The sequence below is a fragment of the Paroedura picta genome, chromosome 8, assembly GCF_049243985.1.
Source record: "Paroedura picta isolate Pp20150507F chromosome 8, Ppicta_v3.0, whole genome shotgun sequence".
Taxonomy (NCBI): domain Eukaryota; kingdom Metazoa; phylum Chordata; class Lepidosauria; order Squamata; family Gekkonidae; genus Paroedura; species Paroedura picta.
Genome location: NC_135376.1, coordinates 44,395,843 through 44,414,087, shown reverse-complemented (window position 1 = coordinate 44,414,087; position 18,245 = coordinate 44,395,843). Strand labels below are relative to the sequence as shown.

The following is an 18,245-nucleotide window of genomic DNA, read 5'->3' as shown; positions in this document are numbered from 1 at the left end:
AACATCAGAGCAGTGTATTCTGGAGACAGAAACTCCAGTTACCCCCTAAGGTAGATATTTTTTTCAATATGCCCGCTATCGAAGGATCCTGAGAGAATCCATAGTGACTATATGGACCCTAGCATTATAACATGCATACTCTGGAGTCTTCAAATCCTACCCAACTTTTGCAATAGAGCAAAATCAGCAGGAGTACAACATGCATTTTTTCTACCCATTTTCCTAATTCAGAAATACAAAGACATGCCTTTACATTCACTTTGCAATTTATTCTATTTTTCACATGGTCTTCAAATACAGTTTTACACAGTCCGTTCTGCTACAGATACAGTCGATCTACAGACAGTCCTGAAAGTGGCATTCCAACTGTGTATGCAATGAAAAATGACAGCCACAAAAGTTGTGTCAGTGCATTGCTTTACATCCCCAGAGCAAGGGACTGACCCAGACTTTCAAGCCTATCAACACAATTAGTTTAACAGTGATAAATTCGTACAGAGAGAGATTGTGATAACTGTATAAAAAAATCTCCCCCCACACACAAATATGTAATGCCATAAATCCAGATTATGTTCTCTCTGGCATCTAATTAAAAACTAAACCAAGTGGCTAGCTGCTCAGCATATACTCAAAGCCATTCAGAACTAATGACAGCCAGCTTGGAATTACACAAGATCTATCATAGCTCCGTGCCTTGTTCCCCAAGTGAAATGTTCTTGCTGCAGCTTCAATATTTTGATATTAAAACTGTTCACATAGTGAAAAATCAAAAACCTGCAAGTAACAGCAACCAAGTCCAATCATTAGCATCTGGTAAAGACTTCGAACCACATTAGTCGAATACCATTAGAAAAGGTGTAGAAAACTTCTGTAGATAGAGCTTTTAGAAAAGTGAAGATCAGCTTACTCCATCTTTTCCCAAAGGGCATATTTGCAAAAGAAACCAAAATAATGGATTGTAGCAGATGAGAGAAATGAGGTGTGATGTTGGCTGACTGCCTCCTGGGAACAAGGCATTCAATGGAACAGCAGCAACTCCCCCAAGAGGGGCAGCTACCTCCCTACTACAATTCCTAGCCATGCAGATACCACCTGTTGGATTTTGGTAAAAACCTCAAACACTGGAAACAGGTGGTATATTAAAATTAGGCAACTACTTAAATAATGTGTAAAATGTGCTTTTTGTCCACATAGAAGTCTGACACAAACGTGCATGACTTGAAGACCCTGATTTATGCAGACTGACAGAATCACTCAGGATAGAAGCTGTAAATCACAGCATACAGCTGTTTCACACAGTCCGGGTGGGCAAATGGCTGGCTGTCGCAGTACTGATTTCACCAGATCACTCTCCAGCTAGCGTTTCTCTAGCAGGCGCAGGCGGCAGCATCTACTGAACCTTTAGACAACTTGTTTTCTAAAGGAATGACCTTTCTAGACCAGCATTCTCTCCTCCCCCCCCCCCCCACACCATGATATTTCTACTGAAGAGCATGAGGCACAGCAGAAAAGGCCAGTAGTGGAATTGGCTTCAGCCTCTCTTGTGGTTTGACATTATTCAAAAGTGCTGTCTTGGAACAACATCACTTTGCTTTGAAAAGCAAGAGAATTACAAAACAATTAAACACAAAGTGTCAGCATACAGTTTATATATATTTACATACTGAAATTTACACTTCTGCCACTGAGTGACTTCTCCACAGACAAATGCAGAGTTTATCCTTATGAAGCTTAGCAAATATTCTTTAGAGGCAATGGCCATTCCTCCCCTATCAGCAAGCAGGACAGAAGACAAAACCCAAAGCTGTCAATATTAATCTTTCACTTGTTGACTGACACAGCCACCTTCCTTTCTTCTCACAGGATGACTCCCACTTGCACCTTTCTCACTCCATTTACAACTTGGGAGAAGGGACATTTCACGTTCAGACTTTCTGCGTAGGACAGCCATTCAGCTGCCTACATAGGTAGATGCATGGAACTGCCATCAGTACTTTTAAGGAATTTGTGGGTCTCTTCCCCAAGGCAACATCATATGCAGTATTCCTTGGCACTCTGCTTAAGACCAGGAAATGAAGATGACCAGTATCTGTTTTCCAAACAGTGTTTTCAGCAGCATCTTGGAGAGGTAATGGGTGAATTTTTACAAAGCCGTCAGGCCAGCTGACCGCTGCCTTTGTATGGACAGACAATAAGGTAAAACTCAAGCTCACCACTCTCCAGCAGTTAGGAATCTAAAGAACCAAATACACATTGACCAAGCTCCTTACAAACTTCTTCCAAGGATAATGGCATCTTTAGGAAATCCTTCCATCTTTGCTATTTCAAAGCATCCAAGCTTGCTATAAAATTCCAGAATTCTTTTATCATCTGGTCTCACTTCACAGAAAGCTCCACGAGAGCCTGAAGAACAAAGAAAAGTAGTATTTGGGGGAATAGGAGAAAGGAGAGAGAAGTTACTATAAATAAGTTGAAACTGTGCACAGATTTCTGTAACCTTTCTAGTCTCATTAGAAGTTCATTTGGGGCTGGAGTATTTACAACTCGTCAATGACCTCTCCCTCGGAGGGTACTTCAATCTCATACCAGTCAGTACCCACTGCCACTGATCTTCAAGCCCATTATGCTGCAATGAAGAAGGCCCAACATTTCAGATACTTAAGGAAAATCAATTATCACTCCGACGAGGAATTATTAGGCATAATCCCAAAATAGAGGTCATCCTATCAGTTCCAAAGAGGATAGCCATGTGGCAAGAGGCAGAGGAAACCGAAGTCCATTTGGGCATTAAGCACTAGCTGCTTGGTGTTCTGTCTCCCAGATTTAACTGCAGATGCCAGCCTTTTTCAGCCATATAGGGAGGGGCACATCAGAGATTATTGTAGCCCCAGCAACAGGAAATAAACAAATGCTGCAAATATTCCCATTTTCTGCAGAAACTTCCTAGTAAATAGTTATCACTATTGTTGCATCTACATACTCATAGCAGTAACCATGTACGGATAATGCACGGTTAATCCAACTGTACTTGTGATGGGCTATAATGAATCAGCTTTGAATTATGTTGACTGCTTCTGATTCAGGAGCATGATGCACACAAACATTGCTATTATTTCTAAAATACCTGTTTACTAAACCCAAATGATTCTTGTAGCTATTCAAAACCAGATATACAAACTGACCAACAAACATACCAAGTACATACAGGATTGCAAACTCCAAGTTAGGATATTCCTGGAAAATTTAGGTATAGGATCTGGGGTTTGGCGAGAGGAAGGATTTCAACAAGTTATAATTCCATACAGTTCACCTTCCAAAGGAAATATTTTCTCCAAGATCTGTTATCAGGAATTCATTTTTAATTTGGAAGATCCCAACTTGTATGTTTGCTATCCTGGTAAGTACATATCCGTACCACCATGCGTGCTTGAAAAACCAAAGGCTCTCACACTGGAAATAGTAGGATTGGATTTTCCGTGGAACAAAAAGGATTAGAACACACTGGGCTTCCTTGGCAATAATGCCATCAATAAAGTGGCCCTTTCCTAGTGATCTTCTGACAAATGGAAGGCATGTAAATGTTTGCTGAAATGCAGGAGCAGATTTCAATCATCCTTCTCACACAATTATCTGAAACTTTCAGCTATACTGTTCAGGGGTGGAACTGAAGTCTGCCCCAAGATATAGAATGCTGTAATTGCTTCTAACACCCCAACAGCTAGGACTGTTACATGTCAGACACTCACCATTAGCCTTGAGGGAGGAGAGTAGGCAGGCCATCATGCTTTTAGCTACACTTGGATCAGTCACCTTTTTATGGATGTCAATCTTTATCAATGATGGGAAGTTAGCAAGGAATGTTTCTGGAAGCACTTCTTGCTCCTCATGGAAACTCAACATAATTTTCTAGAATATACACAATAGCAACAACCTTTCAGTGGCATAATTGTATCATAACCATCATTCTGTATCATAAAGGCGATCATGCTGGAAACATGCTATGCAGTTGTAGAGGATCATTTGAATGAATTTGGGCTACACTAATTACATGATAGAGCCTCTTGTGGCACAGGGTGGTAAGGCAGCCAACATGCTGTCTGAAGCTCTGACCATGAGGCTGGCAGTTCGATCCCAGCAGCCGGCTCAAGGTTGACTCAGCCTTCCATCCTTCCGAGGTCGGTAAAATGAGTACCCAGCTTGCTACTGGGGGATAAAACGGTAATGACTGGGGAAGGGAATGGCAAACCAACCTGTACAGAGTCTGCCAAGAAAACACTAGAGGGCATCACCCCGAGGGTCAGACATGATTCGGTGCTTGCACAGGGGATTCCTTTAATTACATGATTAGATTTTCACATCAATGCCCAAACATGAGACTAAACCAGTCAAATGCAATAAAATCTATGAACTTCACCTGATAGAGCAGCCCCACCTCTTTATCTCTGTCTGACAAGTATACCTGTTAAGGCGGATTAAAACTGATTAAAACTGAAGGCCATTATCTTTGAAAACCTCAAATGCTGCTACTAAAAATCTTTATTATATCCACATGAAAGATGCTCACAATGTAGAAAGGCAGGTTTTGTGACAGTAGTCAGCAACCCACAGCACATGTGTCGAACAATGACACGTAACTCGTGTTCTTGAGCACAGCAACTGGGCTTGTGGCAGGCCCAAGATATGGCCAGGGTCACTGGAGGATAGGACAGTGTGTGTCACAGAACTGCTGATGCTGGCAGAGTCCAATGCAGGACTCTGAGATGTACGATTTTCCTGGGGATCAATTTCCTCTTGGCTGATGGAGGGTTAGGAGAGGACTATGGCTGGGACCCAGGAGCGGGCTTTTAAGGATAGAAAGAGTTCTGCTGAGGGACCATTACTTTTTCTTCATCAGGAATCAGAAACCAATTTACACTCTCACAACCCAAAGAGAAAGACAGGCCCAGAACAAAAGCTCATATGAAGAAGAGGTAAAGAACAACAATGAAGCAGAACATTGGGACCCATCAGTAACTCTTGCTAAGCCTCAGAAAAGAGGAAAGAAAGCTACTGACATGGATTTTACAAACTGGAGCCTGCTGGGAATTGTGCAGAACCAGTTGGCCCAAGACTTCCAATGCCCATAACACATCATGACTCTGCCCAATGAATGACAGCCCCAGGCTGCAGAATATCTAGACTTACCTGTAACTGCTGCTCATTGAGTGGTCTTCTGTGCAATCACACATGGGTCTGTGTCTTTACAGGTCTGCCATGGAGAAGAGTTTCTAGAGGCTCTCAAGAGTGCTCACCCCCCCCTGCCCAAAGTCCCCTCAGTTCTCCTTCTTGCCAATCTATCATTAGTGGGACACAATGGGGAAGAGGGAGGGTTGTGTGACTGCACAGAAGACCACTTGATGAGCAGCAATTACAGGTAACTGCAACCATGTTTCATCTTCGTGATTTCTGTGTAGTCCCATGTGAGAGAATAGTAAGATTTGCTCACTGTGGAAGAGGGTGTGAGTTGTGTAACTATGCAGAGATGTAACTATAGGGCCATCTACCTCAGAGATTAAATCAGTTTAATGGACAGCATCATTCAACATGATAATGCCTGTACTGAGGCCTGTCTACCTTTTCCTGGGTCAATAAGGCGATTAAGGATTCCTATATTGCCTGGATTAGACTGTTCCATGAAACTAAAAAATTGGGCCCTGATAACATCTCCTGCATGCAGAGCCCTCTCTGCTTCTGAGCAGAAGACTTCGGGGGGGGGGGGGGGTATACAGCAACACTGTCTTTGAGAGTGGCTGCCAATTCAGTGATCAGGAATAGTAAATGACCAAACGGAGGCTACACCAAGTGCTCTACATCATCAATATACAAATACAAAAATATAGATTATTGTTATTATTACCATTTCCCAAGCATGGGAACAATAGGATAAATTTCCAGGAAATATACAACAGACCCCCCATACTGGGGCTGCAGATTCCTTGGGGATTAAGTGGGATTTTCATTCCTAGCTTCCCCTTACCCTCTGTACAGTTGCCTTTGAGTGGGTGGGATTGGTTGGTAGATCTGGTCAGGATACCAAAAGATCCTGACTATGCGGAACCTGCATACTTGCCATTGCCAATTTTTTGGCTGTCAGTCTGGATATCTCAATGAGCCCAAGCATCTCAAATGCCTGAGCACTAAATAACAGCTTACACTCAAAAGGGAGAACCACAGGTTCTGGGCACTATGGGAAGTGATTAACCAAGAATGATGTAGCATTACAATATTGGCTGGCTTTGCTGTATTGTGGGATTTTGCCTTCTGCTTGATGCATTCAATTGCCACTTTCCCCAACTGAGCCATACAGTCACTATGGCCTTTGCTCAGGAAGGCATCAATGACAGATGACATCTTGTTTCAAATGATACATGTTCATTATTGACTTGCAGTTCACAGCTCTTATACCTACGGCACCTAATGAGCAGATCTTATGTGCCATAAAATATATTTTTCTTCCCTCCATTTCAAAAGGGGGGTGGGGGAAATGACAAACAGATCGAGCCATTGCTGGTTGTACATCTAAAATAATGGAGTTGGCTTTGGGATGCTAAATTTAGCCCTTGAATTTCCTCATGCCCTGTGGTGACACCTGGCAGTGAGGCACAATGATGCCAACGCCTGGTGACACTTTGATGGTGTCTTTCAACACCAAATGATGATATTTAGCACTGCATGCAATCCTGACTTACATGACCAAGGACTCTTGGTGCTGGGCACTCCTTGGATTACCAGCGTTGATCGAGTCAGCAGACACCAGCAGATCTCAACATCAAGGAGATAATGCCTGCTGGCATCTAGGAGACAAATTGCCTCTAAATGAGAATGATAAACGACTTCTTCCTTCTCCTTCAACCAGTGAGCTAGGTGTGGCCCTAGATGGGGCAGATTCCGCCTCTGATTAGGCACCACCGGGACTGACACTGAGCTCACCGAGGTGGCTTCTGGCCCAAAAATCAGTCACTTGGCCTCTCTCCTTGTGGATTTGAGGCGCTGAGGCCATTTCCCAGAGAGTTTCCAGATGAACTGCTCTTCCTTCCCTGGATTTCTGGGGTGGTTTGGCAGCAAGGTTGAAGTATCGATGAGGTTTTCTGTCAGAACAGAGGTGACAGACTCAGAGCTCTCCATATGGGGCCATTTTCACCCCCTTTATTCAGACTTTATTTAAACAAGGCCATGTCCTCACAACAGTGGCCAATAGTATGAGAATTAAAAGTCATTCATTTTTCAATCTGAATCTGAGGTAAATATCCTGCTTCAGTTTGCTGAAGTCCTCTTTCAGTGGCAACAAAGAGAGAAGTGAAGAAAGAGTGCAAATCCTTCCCAAATCATGTGACTTTGGACTGGAAAGTCACCCTCTGTGAGAAGAGTACTCCCTCTTGGGTGCTTCTTGAAACTTGTTTTAAGCTTGCTAGCTCTTCTCCATGGCAGGCCAGCAAAGATGAACACCCATGTGGAACTGCACAGAAACCACAAAGATGAAGAATAGCTGTTTTTTTGTACTCTGATTTTCATTGCCTGATGGGAGTCTCAAAGCACTTGCAATCACCTTCTTTCTCACAACAGACACACTATTAGGTTGGTGATGTTGAGAGAGCTGTGATTGATTCGTCACCCAGCTGGCTTCAAGTGGGAGAGTAAGGAATCAAACTCAGTTCTCCAGATTAGAGGCCACCACTCTTAACTACTTCATGCTGGAGATGTGCTGCTGCCTTCCGCTCTACTGCCAATACCTTGTCCACATGTTCTGACCAGGACCCAGCAAACAGCACCTTTCAGTGAGACATTATCTGCATTGTTTCCCTGGGAAGAAGGATTTTTTACTACAGAATGTGACTTCTTCTTTTCTCCCAGCTCCTGAAGCCCAGTGCTGCTCCTTGGGGAACAGGGGACTCCAAGCAACAGTATTTAAAGAGAGTATTTTGCACTGCAAGCAAGGCGGGAGGGGGTGGGGGAGAATACAAATTTTCAAGACTAGCAGCCTTGCCTAGAGAAAGCTAATAAACATGGTGCCTGTCCCTGACGCACAGGCAGAGAAGGAGCCTCTTGACAGGATGAATGTAAGAGCTCTGCTGGATCAGATTAATGGTCAATCAAGTCCAGCAGTCTGTCTTCACAGGACAGCTAACAAGGTACAAAGGTTGAGGCATTCCCGATGTTGGCTCTGGGTTCTGGGATTCGGTGGATTAGTGCCTTTGAATGTGGAGGCTCCCCTCAGTCACCATGGCTAGTAGCCACTGATAAATTTATGGAAGATAAGCCTATCTACTCCCCTTTAAAGCTGTTTATTCCTGTGATCCTCACTACAGCCTCTGGCAGCGAATTCCACATTTTAATCAATCTGTGATTAATCACTCTGAGAGTTGGGCTTGGGGTCCAAGAATAGACCAGGAAATAGGAGATTTCATCTAGCCTCTTCTTTCTGAGAACATCATTCCTAGATATTTTGCAGAAACCCTTCAACATTTTGAAGCTATTAGCACAAATGAGTTAGTCAGTGTAAATTAAAGTTTTAGGGAGAGGGAGATTGTAATGTGCTGAATTCTATATGGAAGCCAAATTCTATAATTTATTGACTAACCATAACAATATACAGTTAAGGATCAGCCTTGATTGTAGTACATGTAAGTGAATTGTCCAATACAATAACATGCAATTATACTCAATTTCATAAAGAGGACATTTATTTAACACATTTAACCCAAACCCTACATTCACAGATCATGGTGGACTGAGATCTCCAGAGGAAAACTAGTTCTACAGACTTCTTGGTCTGCATCCTATAAATGTTGTACCTGAGGTTTTACTATTGAAATTGTTCTTGCCATACCTTTAGTCAGGAGAAAAACCTAGATATACAGACACACAATACTTTAACAACTCAAGCATATGTATCTAACCTCTGCCTCTGATAGTTCCTTGTCACCGCTTGGCTTGCTATATTTCTCCTGCATGAAAGGAATCCAGGCCATTTTGCATTTCTTAATGAAAGGAGTTACATCAACAGTTCCCAGTGCATATCCACATATGCCACCTTCATCCTCCAGGACAAAGCAGTAATCCGGGCTGAGGGACAGCAAACCACCTACCAATCTGAAATAAGAAGACAAGAAATATTCAGTTAAACCCACAGAAAGCAAAATCAAAAGCAAACAGATTACATTAAATAACTGAAGGAAACCCAGTGAAAATATCTACAAAACATTTAAGCCACCAAAATGTTGTAAGGGAGGAAGAAACCATGGGCGATGTCAGATAATTGCAACCTCTGCATATTTAAGATACATATTCTTAAGAACAGATTACTAGTATAATTTCAAGCATAAACGCCTGCGATTTAGCTGCTACATATAGCTAATAAGCGGCAAAGAACACAGAGTGCAGGAAATAGGAAGGCTAGAGGAAAGTAGAATTAAGAACTTTAGACAGATGCTGGAAACAACAGGAGGTGATTGCAGAGAACTACCAAGCTTACAGTGAAAGGACTTGAGGTTATTCTTGCAGAGATATTCTGACAAAAGAGACAAACAAGAGTTAGCAGGGCAGTCTTCCTATTAATTATTCCAGACTGCCAGGACATAGGCAGTGATCTTTAGTTGCAAACTGAAAGGAAAAGATTCTGATCAAGAGAATTGGTAAGCTTTAATTGGGAGCAAAAGGAAAGAACAAATGCTAACATATAGTCTAAAGATCAGTCCATAATAGTGCTATATCTGCAACTGAACATCCACAGAAATGAAATGTTTGAAGGAATATCAGGAAAGATAACAGTTTCTGGAGTATGAATGAAGAAATTATAGTTGTATCATTGCCATCACTGAAGAAAGACACAGACGGTCTCTGACATCAGTCCTATGTCAAACCTTACAATAGAGCTACAGTAGTAATTTCAGGGGAAATGCATGAATTATCCCTGCAAATTAGAAGAAGGTTGGTTCTTAGATGCCACTTTTCTGAAATAAAGGGTAACTGCTGGGTTTTACCGCCATCTGTGTATTTATGATTTGATAATCTTATTGTATGGAGTTGTAGGTTTGAATGTTTTCCAGGAGTCTCAAAGGAGTTTACAATGGCCTCCCCTTTCCTCTCCCCACAACAGACATCCTGTGAGGTAGGTGAGGCTGAGAGAGCCCTGATATTACTGCTCGGTCAGAACAGCTTTATCAGTGCTGTGGTGAGCCCAACGTCACCCAGTTGGCCTCATGTGGAGGAGTGGGGGAATCAAACCCGGCTCACCAGATCAGAAGTCTGCGCTCCCAACCACTACACCAAGCTGGTTCTCTAAAAACCCGAAGAAAATTCTGCATACCTACTCATATGTTACCTATAAAAATACAAAGATTCCTGGTCGATCACAGACTTGACATGATGCTGAACCTGGATTTGGGAGCTCTGTGTATCTATCCATTCTTGGCTATGGAATTTCTGTCACTAGGACATCTTGGAAGGCCCATATCCAGCCTGTGCTGGAACAACTGCCCCAGTTGCCGGTTTGATTCCAGATCAAGTTCAAGGTTTTGGTTCTGACCTTTAGGGTTATACACAGCTTGGGTCCTGACTATCTGAGGGACTGCTTATCTGCTTATGCCCCCCACAGGTCTCTTTGATCTGCAGGTATGAATCTGCTGGTGGTCCCGGTCCCCCAGGATATTCGCTTGGCCTGGCCCCAACCTAGTAGAATGATTTCCCAGAAGAGCTAAGGGCCCTGACAAAGCTGTCAAAGTTCCACAGGGTCTGTAAGACGGAGCTCTACCACCAGGCATTTGGTTGACACCAGGGGAGTGCCTAGAGTCACGGAGTCTTGCCCAATGTTGAACGCAGTACATCTGGCACGATAGATATGAGCCTGATGGAGTCTATGTAGATGTAGATGCATTGGAAGATCACAACCGCCGACTGGAATAGAGGGTAACTGCTGTTTTTTACTGCCATCTGTGTATTTATGGTTTTGATAATCTTATTGTGTAGAGTTGTAGGTTTTAAGTTTTTATGGAATTTTATGGGGTATGTTGTTTTATTGTAAGTTGCTTTGAGGCGACATATAGTCAAAAAAGGCAGGATATAAATCAAAATATAAATAAAATATCTCAATGAGCTTGCTGCTTTCCTCCCAAAAACTTAACTCAGACTTAATGTCTTGATAATCACCTTTAAGGCCCTATGCAGTCTGGGCCCAGAGTACCCGAGGGACCACCTCTCTTGTCTATGGCTCCCAACTCTAACCGGCTGGTGATCCCTGGTCCCAAGGAAGCATGTCAACCAGGAAGGACCTCAATCAGAACCAGATCCTTCTCAGTCCTGGACTGTGCCTGGTGGAATGCGTTCTCAGAAGAGATCAGGGCCCTGCTGGAGCTAGCACAGTTCTACAAGGCCTGCAAAATGGGAGTTCTTCCGCTAAGGATTTGGTTGAGGTTGACTGAATAAATAACATCTACAGGGCCCCAGAACACCCCCCTCCCTGGACAGAATCCTGAACTGACCAACCTTTGGGCTTATATAATTAATATGTTAATGTTGCTACCATTAGATATTGGTGTTATTGAAACCACTGTTACTATTTTTTGACATTATTACTGAACTATACTGTACTTATTCTTACATTCTCCCATGTTCTATATAACCACCCTAAGCTAGAAGGGAAGGCGGTATATAAATATAATAAAGAAATAATACCTATGAGGCAGAGTTAAAACAAGCAGTTTATGCTTATTCATGAAGGCACTCATCTAGGATCTACACACAACCAACTCCAGGAACATTCTAGCGCTCTAAACCAGAGAATTTAAGCTTACCCACTCAATAGCAGGCTGAACAACTTCTCATTTAGCTCTTCTGCACTTTTGATAATCTTATGTGACACCTGTAACAAGGAAAGGTGCATTGCCTATGGGTTTAGGATACCAACAGTTTAGAAAAGAACTGTTTCTGAAGGAAATCAAGTACTCTGACAAACTGGATGTGTTGAACGATATCTATGTGAGAGTTCTTATGGCTACTGCACAAATCCAGAAGAGTACAGAAACCTGTGATGGAAATCTGATATCTCTGTGAGTAGCCTGCCAAGAAGCAAATCTTACATAAGGGAATATTGTAATCCAAAAGTAATGGATGTAAACTGAAATGATTGCCATACAATTGGTAGAAACTAACTAGTGCTAACGATGGAGAAGCTAAGGTACTGGAAACCACGGTTCTGACTCATGACTGGAAACAAAGATATGGAACTATCCATCTCTGCAATCTACCAATGTATACCAGACTCTGGCTTTGAAAAAGGATATCTGCTAAGGAAGCATGTGCTGTACTATGGACTTCTCCCAAGTAGAAAAGGCAGAGAAAGTGTTCATCTAAATGGCTCATTTCTGCACCACATTTGGTACTTTTTAAACACAAGGCTTCCTTGCAACATTTCCCAAAGAGGGGAGAGTTCCCAGGAGTCAAAGAAAACTTTGAGAAAATGAACCACCATTGCTGAAAAGAACATGCTCTCACAACATGGTGGTGAAGGAAGAACTGAGGGGCCTCCTCTCTACAGAACATGCAACTATTAGGTGGGAAGACAATCTCCAATGAGCCCTGACAGCCTCTAATGCACTCTGAAAGAGAGAGGCCCCATTGGAGTGTTGCATATCAAAGTAGCTGTAAGAAAGTCTCTGGTGGCAGGACTGCACAGAAAAGTGAAGTTAAACATCATCTGCAGTACAGATCTTCACTTCAGATGTAAAGCTCTCTTACACTCACTGCACTACATTATTAGGAACATTATAAGACATACCATAGATAACCAAAGTAGTGATGGAAAACACCCAGCTAAGCTGAATACTGATTACAGTTCCCTGAACAAATGCAGTGTCCTAAGAAGAAATTGGCAAGAAGAAATGTGGGAAGTCAAAGGTTTCTTGGAAAGGGTTAAAAGTGTTTCTATGTCAGCACAAAACACATTTGTGAGACACCCCAGAACGCAAGAAACAGCTCACTTTCATTGCTGGTGCTTCTAAATGTTGACCAGAAAACAGTATGTTGCAGTTTGTCCTAACAATCCTGTGTTTAAAATCCCTGCTCACTCATGGCCTAAATAAGCTCATGTTTGTTTTACTATTTTAAAACTGAGAATTGTTAGTAAGCCACAGGACTGCTTTAAATACAAATATTAGAAAGTGGCATAAAGTAGCACAAATATTAAGTTACTAGGAATAGAGCCCGCTGTAAGCTGAAGACAGCGGGCGCTAGATATTAGGGTCGGAGGGGGGGCGCCCTGTGAAGTGGCGGGTAGCGGCAGTGGCGGGGCCAATCCCTTCCCGCCGGAGTGACCATAGGAGGGCCCAATCAGCAGGCGTGAATTGTCAGTGATGAGGAAGGGGCCTATCGGAACCCTTCCTCATCACGGACAGGGCCCTCCTTAGGTGCCCTTAACCGATTATTTAATCCGCTTCGCATGAGCGGTTTAAAGATTATATGGTGACAATGAAACCTCCAGATTATGAAGGAATTATTTTGTAGACAGTACTTTTACTTTCATGTAAGTATGACATGGCTTATTCTCTGGCCTCCATGGCCAATTATGGCATGTGCTACAAGAGTATGGGATGCACAATGGAAAATTACCAATACAACAGAGGAAAAACTAACTGAAACAGGACAATATTAAAATGCAATAAACAAACTTGCTTGCTGTCTTTTTCTTATTTTATTTTGCAATATGATCTCTAGTGCCTCTTCCTTTTCTGAGTCTTAAGGTACTAAAATAGCTAGTGGAGACCAGTGCAGAAAAAGAACATTTTTTTATTCTGTACTTTGTTCTGAACTCTTAATTTGCTTGAAGGTTGTAGATAATAAATGGATAAATGAATAAATTCAGTGTTGAAACATATTCAGAGTGAAAGACATGGGGACTGCTTAGCATTCATCTGAAGATTCCTGTATTAAAAATCCTGTACAGAAAGTATGAAAAATTAAATATCTGTTGAGAATCACAGAATTTCTGCAGAATTATTCAATAAAGAAGGGGGGGGACAGGTTGGTTGTCCTGGTTTAATTTCTGTAAACTGCAATATAATCCAGAACTGAATAAACTTAATTTTTCAGAATAGCTTAACATCATTCAGTATTTCCAATGTTGGTTTGTGGGCTTAATATTGTTTTATGCTTATTTGAATTTTAAAAATCTGTTATAGAATGCCAGAGTTGGAATGGTGCCATACAGACCATCTAGTACAACCTCCTGCTCAATGCAGGAGCAGCCTAAAGCATCACTGAAAAGTATCTGCCTAGCCACCACTTGAAGACTGCCAGCGAGGGGGAGCTCACAAGGACTTTAGGCAGCTGATCTCACTGCTGAACTACTCTATCAACAATTTTTACTGATATCTAGCCGGGACCATTCTACATGCAGTTTAAACCCACTACTGTGGAATCTATCCTCTGCTGCCAACAGGAAGTGCTCCCTGCACTCCTCTAAGTGACAACCTTTCAAATACTTAAAGAGAGCAATCATGTCCCCCCCTCAACCTTCTCTTCTCCAGGCTGAACATTCCCAAGTCCCTCAGCATTTCTGCATAGGGCTTGGTCCCCTGGGCCCAGATCATCCTCGTAGTTTTCTTCTGCACTTTCTCAATTTTGTCCACACCCTTTTTGAAGTGAGGCTTCAAGAACTGACACAGTACCTTCAGGTGCGGTCTAACCAAAGTGGCGTACAGTGGGATTATTACCAACACAATAGAGAAAAACTTTGTCTGAAACAGGACAATGTTAAGATGCAAAAAAGACACTTGCTTGCTGTCTTTTTCTTCATTTTTCTTCATGCTGTCTTTTTCTTCAAGTACCCCCCCCCCCTGTGCAAGCACTGGGTCATGTCTGACCCTTGGGGTGATGCCCTCCAGCGTTTTCATGGCAGACTCAATACGGGGTGGTTTGCCAGTGCCTTCCCCAGTCATTACCGTTTACCCCCCAGCAAGCTGGGTATTCATTTTACTGACCTTGGAAGGATGGAAGGCTGAGTCAACCTTGAGCCGGCTGCTGGGATTGAACTCCCAGACTCATGGGCACAGCTTCAGACTGCATGTCTGCTGCCTTACTACTCTGCGCCACAAGAGGCTCTTAGTGACAGACAAAACAGTTGTTACTTTTGCTGTTTTGTTCCCAAGGACATTTATGGATCTAGCAGCAAGTGAGAAAGTGTGTCATTTCTTGATAGTGATGCTTTGACTTGGCTGAGAAAGGACCATCAGTGGTTTTGGATTCTCTTTCTGCACAGGCCAGAGGATCTAAAGAAAATGACTACTGTTCACCTTATAGAGATCAGATAACACTAAAAAACATGCCTGTGTTCTTTTTACAAAGGGTAGCAAAGTTTGATTTTATTCTGCTATATATTTACCAGGTGTCCATTTTATTTTGCCACTTGAACATTGAGTCACAAGCAAACCTGAATGAAATCTGCAAAATACTGAAGCTTGTACAAGTTACTAAAGTGTTTGTTAGGATCAGGGTTTAAAGAGAAATACCAGCCTGATAGCACAACCGATTTGTACCCTATGCCACTTGCAAGCCACTGAAGTATTCTGTTAAGAGTCCCGCTTTTTCTAGTTGCTCTGAATTTTGTTTATGCATTTCTGGACTACAAAACTTATATAGCTGCTACAACACAAATGCAATGACTCAGATCATGCCACTGTCAAGGGTATACATACTTGTCTCCAATTAGGTCTGGTTGACTATGGAAAGGTTCATCAGTTCCATCATCGTACATTTCCCGGCAGATCTTGTAAACTGATGCCTTAGGACAAACAAATAAAATTACTGTACCAACAAAGGACTACCATGCTCATTCATTAGAGTATATTCTATAATCGCTACCATGTGGTCATTAGATATTGTACATAATGACAATGTAATGTGGGGGATATTGTGTTTGACTGGGAAGACATGAAGGTCGGAAAGGTAACAATAAGCCATCCTTGCAGGAAAGAGATACAAATGTGACAGAAACTATCCACACTCCTGAAATTTTCAGAATATTTCAGATTCAAATTTAGATCATGTTACTCCTTATTAATCTATGTACTCAGCAATATAAAACCAAAACCAATTAGTAATTCAGAGGTAATCTACTGGGGGGCATTTTTTGTGGACACCTCTTAATGTTATTGCTGGGGGGGGGGGGGTCTGAAATGCAAGAACCACATTTTGAGGAACAAAGCAGACTGCAGTAATAACAGGAAAGCAGGAAAAAATCACTGCTGTGAGGAGAATGTCCTACATGATTCTTAGCCCCAATATCTGTTTGAAAGCACTGCAAAAACATCACCTTTTGCTCTGGAAAGTGAAACTTCATGGAGCGCTGGCATGCCATGTGCCTACAGAACAGCACTGCATGTTGTTCCCCTATTGTGACATTAATTCTGATCTCCCTCTGTATAATAATGGTCCACTAAACGAATGAACAACCTGCAGCAAGGTAATTTATTGGTGACCTCAAAAATATAACTTGAGAAAAAAAACATTTCATTAACTATAGAGAAGACTATGAGAACTCATAATATTGGCAAGTGTAAGGAGCTACAGATTAAAAATATTTTATAACTAGTGAGTGTATTAAGACAGCTAAGTGGGTTGGAAGCATAGGGACCGCCTCACCGCCTATGCCCCCAAAAGAGCTCTGCGCTCTACTACCACCAACCAGCTGAGGATCCCTAGCCCTAAAGAAGTCCGTCTGGTCTCGACCAGGGCCAGAGCATTCTCTGTTCTGGCCCCTACCTGGTGGAACGAGCTCCCAGAAGAGATCAGGGCCCTGACGGAGCTTAAACAGTTCCGCAGGGCCTGCAAAAAGGAGCTCCTCCACCAGGCATTTGGCTGAGACCAGATGTAATCAACAGCGACCAAGGGCCCCTGCTCCCCCCCACCCTCCCTCAGAATTCAATCAATAAACCACCCCCCTCAGAATCCCATCAATAAGCCCTGGACCTGTTTGTAGTACTATATTGTTATACCGTTATATTGTGCTGTTATTTTGGTTACAATTATTAGTTATCAGTTATACATGTTACAGACTGTTTTATGTATCGTTCTCTGTTATGATGTAAACCGCCCTGAGCCTCCGGGGAGGGCGGTATATAAGTATGATAAATAAATAAATAAATAAATAAATATACTCTTTTTAGAAATATCATCATCTTTTTATAACTACACAAGGCAATCAGGACAGAGCTATCTTCTAGTATTCCTGTGATTTCCACTGACTGGAACAAACTACTCAACATTGGTACAGCAGTGATTTGACCCATCCATCTCCTGGGTATGGAGAAGTCTCTATGGACATAAGGAGTTTTGAATAAGAGTAAAGGGAACTGCCAATCATCATTATGTCCCTTTCAACAGCAGATGGCCAATGGTTCTGCTCACCTCATCTTTAGAATAATATGGTCTGATGGTGTATACTTTGGAAGTTGGAGTCAGAGGAGGCGGCTGAAAAAAGAGGTCATTTGCTCCTTCAATAGGCAGCAAACGCTGTAAAAACAAAGGATGAGTGTAAGTGTTTGAGAAGACAGATTCGTTACATTCTTGGGCGTGCATTGCAGATTCCCAAGTTAACTTTTGCTACTGCAGATACCCCAGAGGGAAGTAGGGCTCTGCAGTCTTTACAAATGTAAGGACCATTTTATCTGAGTAGAAATTTCTTAAATGCGCAACTGTTACAGCACTTAATGGAGTTTACATTAAACTCATTTCTGCTTTAACATAATTCCACCAAATTTCATTTATGCTCTCAGCATAACATAGCCATGTCGGAAGGAAAGGTTTGGTCTGAAGAGGGTTAACTGGCCAGAGGAGACACTAACCCAAGAGCAACGTGCTGACTCAATTGGCTACGCGCAGACAGCACCTGTGAGGGGGAAGAAAGTATAGCCCTGAAAAGTTCATGAGCAAGTTCTAGCATGAAACAAACCGAGTTGGGACAGATATGCCAATTGCATTTACCAGAATTTATCTACAGATTTTGCTTTGAGAGAATTCTGGAGTACGCTGTTTTGTGACAGTCTCTTTGCTCATGGAGTTCTCATTGGCAGATAAGCTGGCGCGCATTGTGCAATTGCGGGCGCAGATAAAAACGCTGTGCGACCTGCAAAGAAACAATGTGAAATGTACAACTAAAGCCGCTGCGCTTCGCCGGCGCGTGGGAATGGCAGCATCTCCTTGGGATATTACTGTAG

At 42.4% G+C, this 18,245-nt stretch overlaps 1 protein-coding gene across 2 annotated transcripts in view; it reads right to left on the bottom strand.

Moving 5' to 3' along the window:
- Nucleotides 1–248: 248 nt before the first annotated feature.
- The window catches only part of OGA (O-GlcNAcase), a 39,762-nt gene continuing 21,765 nt past the window's right edge, over nt 249–18,245 (bottom strand). For both annotated transcript variants that reach the window (XM_077349480.1, XM_077349481.1), the window contains exons 12-16: nt 17,437–17,541; nt 15,726–15,811; nt 8,937–9,129; nt 3,747–3,906; nt 249–2,403 (exon numbers count right to left, since the gene is read on the bottom strand). In XM_077349480.1, the coding sequence (XP_077205595.1) occupies nt 2,267–2,403; nt 3,747–3,906; nt 8,937–9,129; nt 15,726–15,811; nt 17,437–17,541 (681 nt within the window). In that variant the 3' untranslated portion in view covers nt 249–2,266. The remainder of the gene's footprint in view (nt 2,404–3,746; nt 3,907–8,936; nt 9,130–15,725; nt 15,812–17,436; nt 17,542–18,245) is intronic.